This window comes from Pangasianodon hypophthalmus, chromosome 24 (assembly GCF_027358585.1).
Source record: "Pangasianodon hypophthalmus isolate fPanHyp1 chromosome 24, fPanHyp1.pri, whole genome shotgun sequence".
Classification (NCBI taxonomy): domain Eukaryota; kingdom Metazoa; phylum Chordata; class Actinopteri; order Siluriformes; family Pangasiidae; genus Pangasianodon; species Pangasianodon hypophthalmus.
In genome coordinates, this window is record NC_069733.1 from 18,369,582 (window position 1) to 18,377,821 (window position 8,240).

The following is an 8,240-nucleotide window of genomic DNA, read 5'->3' on the forward strand; positions in this document are numbered from 1 at the left end:
ACCAAATGCTATAGTACAACTTTGCCGAAGTTCACACTGGAGGTACCTGAAATTTTTTCCTCATATATGACACAGTCTGAACAATTAGCATGGAATTAATGTATTTTTTACATGAACCAGTTAGTTAACAGGAATTAGTTTTGGGTAAAGCACTGTTCTTGGTAATTGAAAGGTAAATGGCTGAATGTCTCAAAGGTAATCCTGTAGTGTTTCACAAATTTCTCTACAACTGGCTCCATTTATAATTTTTTTGTAAAGTGGTGTGTAAATGTTTTAGTAGGCCAAAATCAACTAAAAATTCCCACCAGATTTACAAAAGCTTTAGTAACACTGGCTTTCTTCACTTGTTACAGCTCATTTGCATTTAGTAACACCCACAAAACTCCATAAAAGGTAAAGACAGATAGTCAAAGATAGGACTCGTGCAAAACTTGCAAACGCTTCCGAAAATACTATTGAGACAGGTTAATCTCAACATGTAAAAAGAAACACCATTGTCTTTTCTGGCTCTAATTTTGTTAGCATCTCATGGTAAGAAATATGAAGACTGCCTGTTGATTAGAAATTGCGTGTGAGCGAGGGAGTGAGTATGAAAGGTTATCACACCACTTGAAACAAACAATGAAAAACACGGGGAAAATATTACGTAAGTAAGGATGTTAGTGGGATGCCTGAGGACTGTCATGATGATTGAAAAACAAAAGACATGGATCCAGACCCAGAGGTGTGGAGAATGTCCCTCTTGACATCAATAAGAAAACATTCACTGCTCTGTTGACCATCTGTGGTAGGGTTGTCCATGACACAGAGTCCAGATTGTTCTGGTAGGCTTGAGGCTTGAATAAGAGCTTTCTGGAAGGTTCAGTAAAGTTCGGTTAACATGACAGCTGCAATCTGTGATATTCCATGTCACCAGACAAAAGAAAGCAGGAATGTTGGGGGGGAAAAAAAGGGAAGGCGAGAGGAATGTTGGAACAATTGGTCACTAGGTCAAACTTCTCCTACACACCCTTTTAAGGGTCTATCGTTGTGACTCCTGACCTTGTGCGTCATTTCTAATCATTCACACATAAGGCAGCATCGGCGTATCTGATCCTCAGGGTAGACCTTTGCTTCATTAAGTGCTGGTCCCCACATTAAGCACTGATCTGAGAAAGTCTTGCTAATAGGTATCTACATACTTAAACTTGGACTAAGTGATCCTATAGCTGCTCCCAATTCAGTAGAAAGTTGTGTGCCACTCTTCTGTGTCTTGGAGAATTCAAACTACGTGAAGCATCATGGCCGGACAGGGGCTGCTTTTCACAAACCCCTCATCATCGCCAGAGTTTTCTTTTGAATACAAGGTCTTGTCAGTCCCTGGACGGCTGTGATAAGCGTTTCCCAGCACTTCCGAAAGTGCTGTTCGTTTGACGTCTAAGTGCAGAACAACACTCATCGCTGAGGGACTGATACTTGGGAGCCACCACTTGAACAACCAAGCACTGATAGGGCACTAAAGACATTAAAAACATTGCACAGTAAATTGTATGTGATATTGCAACAGTTGCTGGAAAGGTGAAACTATTTTTACCTAGTGAAATGTAGCAAATCATCCCTAATGTTCAAAAGTAACTGCAGTTAGAGGATTAAACTTCAAGAAAACACCACAGAAATAGGTAATAGTTAATCCAAGGGTTTTGGGATAAATGACTCGAAATGGACATTATTAATTCTGCGACACTTGTAGCCTTGACTTGTAGCCTTGACGACTCTACATTTTTATATATAATTTAAGATATAATATAGGACTTCGAATAGGTGTGTGAGTGCGTGCGAGTGTGCCCTGTGATGGGTTGGAACCCCATTCAGGATGTCCCCTGCCTTGTTCCCTGAGTCCCCTGAGATAGGCTCCAGGCTCACTCATCTTGTGTAGGCTAAGCGGTACAGAAAATGGATGGATGAATTTAGGAATTCCATCCATCCATTTTCTGTACCACTTATCCTACAAAGGGTCATGGGGGAGCTTGGAGCCTATCCCAGAGGACTCAGGGCACAAGGCAGGGGACACTCTGGATGGGGTGCCAACCCATTGCAGGGCACAATCGCACACACATTCACACACTATGGACAATTTGAAATTGCCATTCAGCCTACAATGCACTGGGGGAGGAAACCGGACTACCCAGATGAAACCCCCGAAGCACATGGAGAACATGCAAACTCCACAGAAGTGAGAATCGAACTCCCAACCCCAGAGATGCGAGGCAACAGTGCTAGCCACTAAGCCACTACGCACCCCGTAATTTAGGATTCGTAAATACATAATCAATAAAAGTTTTGGTATATTTTCATGTTGATTTTCTTAACTTCTGTTGTTCCACTGAGACAGGGTCACTCAATGTTTTCAAGGAACTATCACTGGTAGATGGACAGAGAAATTTGTGCATTTTTTATGGCTGAACTCCTATGCTAGTGCATATCAGGATAGGGACAATGATTAAAATAGCACATACTAGTGTGGGACTTGACGTAACCTTTTTGGCTGTCAAGTTGTGCATTTGAGTCTTCTTCATTCTAATTTTCAGCTGTCTTGTACACACACTCATCAACTTTACAATGGTATCAAAGCAGATGGTCCTCACACCTTATTTCATTTAAATTACCTTGTTTTGATGAGTTGTGGACACATCTCTATCCTATCCAAGTAAAAAAAAAATAACAGCAGGCCCTAACAACTTTGTCTGAAAGAAATGGTCAATGAAATGGTGGTTCATCACTTGAACCACACCATTGGGAAAACTAAATAAACAGTAGGCCCAAGTCTCTTCCCTGGCTCACCCACCCACCCAAACAAAAAAAAACCCAGCTTCTGCTGGTATCAGAACAATGTTTACAAAGTCCTCATTAAGGAAAGAAAGTAGATAACAGCGCGCACACACACACACAAACACACACAGCGGGACCATCGGCAGTGAAAATGCAGAGCTTCCCAGTTTACAGATAAGGAACCAAGAGAAAGCAAGAGATAGGGAGTGAGAGAGAGTGAGAGGAAAACACAAGAAGAAAAGAGATGCCACAGTGAACTCAATGAAGTCGTCCTTCAGACCATACTCTGCATACATCAGAGCTGCATTGAAGGGTGTATGGAGAAATGAATACCTGAGACCTGGAATAGGTGCATTATAAAACTGCAAACGGTGTCCATCTACACCCAGAACAGGACAGAGTTACTGATCTTCCAGATCAACTCCAGGACTCAACTCATCTTGCTAATACCAGGAACCACCTGAACCAGAGGGATAATTTGCAACAATTATTAAAATTTAAAAAAGGCTGGGATTTAGTGTTTTTCTTTCCAGGATCTACCAAGGAAATCTACCAATTTCATTCCCTTTTTGCATGAAACTTCCTGCACATTGGAGAGTGGTTCCAGCTGATACATGCTTTTGCATTCCTAACCATGGCTGATGTCAAAGGTTGCTCAACCACCTCCATGCATTGCCTCTCTTTCCTCCTGCTCCTTTCAGGGCTTTTCTCTGGGGATGCCAGTCCCATCAGTTCCCCTGAGAGGCACCGAACTGCCCCTGGGCTTGATGATGGCCATGGAGGGGTTGTGGATCCTTCTCTTCTAGAGCAGGACACTGAGGTGGATATGCAAAATCTGCTGGAAACCCTGAGGGGACAGTTCCTCCGGACCTTCAACCTGTCAGGGAATGGACCCCCCATCCAGCCTGGGGCACCCCGAGTGCAGCCTCCGGAATACATGCTGGAATTATACAACCGGTTTGCTAATGATCGAACATCCATGCCATCTGCAAACATTGTACGCAGCTTCAAAAACGAAGGTAAGGGTGTTTTATTTGGTTTAGTTGAGACTTTAGTCACCTGTTCCTAAAAAAGTATTTTGTCTTGTTTCTAAAAAAGTATTTCCTTTCCAGTTTTGAAAAACTGAAAGAAAACATTTTTTGCCATAATATAAATGGAATTATTAAATTTGTGACGACGCTCTATATCTGTCTTCACATATAGTAATGTAATTCAGTGTGTGCAATTCAGCAGTTGACCACACCCAAAGGCAGCACCTTATGTCTCATGGTTTTGTTCAAGTTTTTTTTGTGCAATGGTTGATTATAGATGAACCAAGACCCTAAATCTGTTTTGGCTCATGCATAAAAGCTGTTATTACTGCCTTCCTCAGAGTCCACCCCAAGCAATGTGGGTCCTGATGGCGTGAGAAGACACCCCCTCCTTTTCAACATTTCCATTCCAAGTCATGAAAGGGTTATGGCTGCTGAGCTCCGTCTCTACACCCTTGTCCAGATCGACAGGCACTTGTACGCTGGCGTTGACCGGACAGTGACTGTTTATGAGGTGGTTCTGCGGAATGACAGTTGGTCCGAAGATGGAGAAGAGGAACAGACGCAGCTGGTGGAGTTGGCATCACGGCAGGTTTATGGCACGGACAATGGCTGGGAGACTTTTGACATAACCGCCGCCATGCAACACTGGCGCAGATCCAACTACGGCAACACCCACAGACTGGAGGTTCACATTGCAAGTTTAAACTCACAGAATGGGTCAGAGTTCGAAGGTCCTGCCACTGGGGGGGACATGGAAATCGATACCAGTCCAGAAGAGAGGCACAAACCTCTGATAATTGTTTTCTCCAATGACCAGAGCATGGATCACAGAGGAGAAAAAAAGGAGTTGAATGAGATGATCAAGCATGAAATTCCTGGCACAGGTCTGAATGACAACCTGGGGATGGAACTCATGGATCTCTGGGGGGAACTAGGGCATATGGGACAAGATGGAGATAGCAAAGAAGAGGAACCAGATGAAGAAGTTCTTCTACAGATGCGCTCTAACCTCATCTATGACACAGCCTCCAGGATTCGAAGGAATGCAAAGGGCAACCAGTGCAAGAAGAGTTCCCTATACGTTGATTTTAAGGACATTGGTTGGGATTCTTGGATCTTAGAACCTCAGGGCTATGAAGCATATGAATGCACAGGAGTCTGTACTTACCCCCTAACCAAACATGTCACTCCAACCAAGCATGCCATTGTGCAGACTCTGGTCAGCCTTAAAAGTCCAAAGACTGTTTCCAGAGCTTGCTGTGTCCCCACAAAGCTTGACCCGATCTCGCTACTCTATCTGGATGATGCAGGTGTGGTCACCTACCAGTACAAGTTTGAAGGCATGGTAGTGGCAGAGTGTGGTTGCAGATAGTCCTCAAAGTATTTGGTGGGGACGTTGTAAGGTTTGGTAAAGGACACTGAGAAATGGAGACATTTCTATGTCTTGGAGGGAAAGAGACTGTAGTTCCAGGTCAACAGGATAAAATCAAGACATAAGAAGTCCCACAGTAAAAGGGCTGTTCTTTCTTAACTTAACATCAAGAAACTTTAAGATCTTTAGAGCTGGTGATGCTTTCATATGTAAATTTTTCAAAAGGAACTATAGAAAAGAAAGAAGTCTAAAAAGAAGACTAGCTTTAGTGCTTCTGTATAGATATTGCCTTCAGTGAGAGTGTGCTTGAGGTTAATTTCAAGAAAAAGAGAAAGGTTTGAAGGAAAAATGTACAAATCATGACAACCCTCTAAGCGGTCTGTGAAGAGCTAATTCCAGACTGAGGGGAAAACAATACAGCAAACCACTAAATCAACTAAATGAACTTCCTCAAGATGACTACAGCCATAGTCAGAAAGCTGACGGGGTGTTGCATTGTATTTTGACATTTTCTGGGTGTGATAGATGACCTTAACTACTCATACCAAAGATACACTCCTGGCCATTCCAATGGAAACTCCATTTTACATCAACAAAGTTCTTTCTCTAAGCAGGTGTCTCAGAAACATAGAACACTGGTTTTGGGTGGCCTGTGAACTCTAAAAACTGTAAGGTCACTCAGTGGGGGCTTGTGGAAACCCTCAGTATCCAGTCTCTGTAGCATCGTATCTACATCCTTCTCTGCCCTGTGTCAATAAACAGCTTCCTGCATAACTGAAAGCATTTGATATGGGCCATCCAAGGCAAAGCAATATGGTTATCTGGGAAGTCTTTGAGGAACGGAAATGTGTGAAATTAACCAGAATGATCTAGCGTGAGATGGTCTACCGGTCAATGAGAAAAAAATGAGTGGTATTCCTGTTTTTGTTTTGCATGGACACCCGCTGGACATTCTGGACATGCAAAATGTATGGACCTTGTCGCTATTTAGATGCCTAAATTAAGTTCAAAGAACATTCCTCTGTTTAATGCGCACATGGTCAGTCAGATTTATGAACTTTAAAATTCTATTTATGTTTTGCTTCTTTTGATAGTTTGCATCCTCGCGCCTTACCTCAACACAGTGTAATTTGCAAAGAAACTTTGGATCGCCAACTATATTATCAGGCCCAAGAAAGGAGCAGAAGAGCAGATGGAGGAAGTTGCACGCTCTTTCCAATGTCCGAGGCACAGCAGACTGCATCATAAGGGTGCTGGTGGGTGTGAGGTGGAGGAGTAGAGGTTATGGGGTTATCTGCATTCTGTTGCCTCATATGCCGTGAGAGCTAAGCTCCCAGGCCTTGTGCAGTCCACGATAAGAAGGTGTTGGGGCTGAGAAACATGCAAGTGACCATTTCAAGCAACTAGGGCTGTCGAGATTCCACCGGGCTTAAACGTTACTTCAACTCCCCGACCCCAATCGGGTCTGAGGGGAAGGAATTATTATCTATGGACACTGGTTCACATTCCATACTTGCTGTTTTATAAAAAAAAAAGTACTAAACTGTATGATTGCGCATGACTGAGGTGGTGAGCTTCAAGGGTGTGTCCTTGGTACTTTTGGTCTGGGGAAGTGAATTATGTGCCTTAAATAAATGAAAACGTGTTTTTGCTTACTAAATACAGTATACCTTTAAAATGCAATACCTTTAAGACTTTCACTTATTTAAGGGGTGTAATTATAGCTTAAGGACCATGGTTGTACATTAAATGAGATTTAAACGTATTCTGAATATAGTTCGTAGGACGTAGCCTTGAAGGTCCCACCGAAGTAACAAGCCATGGTACAGTTTGGTACCTTTCTCTAACTGCATATTTCTTCACAACCTTCAAATTTCTTCACAAATCAGGAAACAAACCATTAAAAAAAAAAAAGCAATGGGAAATGATTAGCATGATCTTTTGAACATAGCTATCTGGTCCACACTAATTTTCATTTTTGGTTTGGGGGTAAAAGGACATTTTTTTTCAATGACAAAAATATCATTATATTAGCTACTAGCTGTATAATGCATCAATGTTTATTTGTTTAGCTCTTTGAAAAATAGACACTGTCACTAGGCAACTTTATAGAAATCCAGGTCCAAATCTAGATCCTTAAATGAAGAAAAAGTGTTGAGGAAAATCTCCCTGAGATGATAAGTGGAAGAAAGCTTTGAAAGGAACCAGTGGCATGTATACATGTATAGCTAACGTCTGTGTTAACATCTAGTGCTAATCAGCAATACCAGCTCCACTCACTGCTAATCAAGTTTGTTTGAATTGTTAAATGAATGTGGAAATATGTGTTTTCTTCCCACAGAGGGTTGCTTATTGTCCATTCTGATGATGATTTTACTCAATTTGCATTTCTTTAACACCACTGTGAAAAACAGGGACTGTTTCCATTGCCTTTAGAGCTACAAATACGACTGACTATGGAGTACTCAAAACTGAGGTTTCTGCACACTTATTCACATCACTGAACTCCTGAAATACGGTCTTCCATACTGCTGCTTTATGAAAAAAAGCCTATTTATTTGAAAATTAATTTATTAATTTTTATTTTGTCATTTATGTAAGTATGTATAGCAATATATGTAAATAAAAAAACATTATATATGTGCAAATGAGTTGAACTTGTACTGAATAAACGATGTGCTTCATCATTTGCTAATTTTTCAACCAACAAACGAGTCTTAGCATCATTCATTAATTTTAAAGCTGTCACTTGTGCAGATTCTGTGCAGACCACTCCGAAACACCAGCTATTTTTAGACGTGACATGTCCAGAGCTCTTTATTTAAACACAGCTTGGAATGGGAGTAATTCATAACTTTTAACTTTCCATTGAGAGTAGCAGCTCTCTGGTCCAGATGGGGGTGAAACATTTGCATTTCATATGCAAACACGCATTTTGTTACTGTACTTAAGTATTATTTTGGAATATATTTGTACTTGATTACTCATGTTTCCAAGAGAAAAAATAATTACTTAAGTTCTTAAGT

General features: G+C 41.4%; 1 protein-coding gene across 1 annotated transcript; it reads left to right on the top strand.

Moving 5' to 3' along the window:
- Positions 1–2,912: 2,912 nt before the first annotated feature.
- Positions 2,913–7,915, top strand: bmp10 (bone morphogenetic protein 10). The gene is made up of 2 exons (XM_026931107.3): positions 2,913–3,827; positions 4,181–7,915. Exons 1-2 carry the CDS (start codon positions 3,443–3,445, stop codon positions 5,212–5,214), a joined length of 1,419 nt encoding a protein of 472 aa, XP_026786908.1. The 5' UTR covers positions 2,913–3,442; the 3' UTR covers positions 5,215–7,915.
- Positions 7,916–8,240: the final 325 nt, after the last annotated feature.

Bases quoted from the DNA above. Each gene is read 5' to 3' on its own strand.
- bmp10 (XM_026931107.3), top strand. From the start codon at position 3,443: ATGGCTGATGTCAAAGGTTGCTCAACCACCTCCATGCATTGCCTCTCT. The intron at 3,828-4,180 runs GTAAGGGTGTTT...TGCCTTCCTCAG, and splicing joins ACGCAGCTTCAAAAACGAAG to AGTCCACCCCAAGCAATGTG.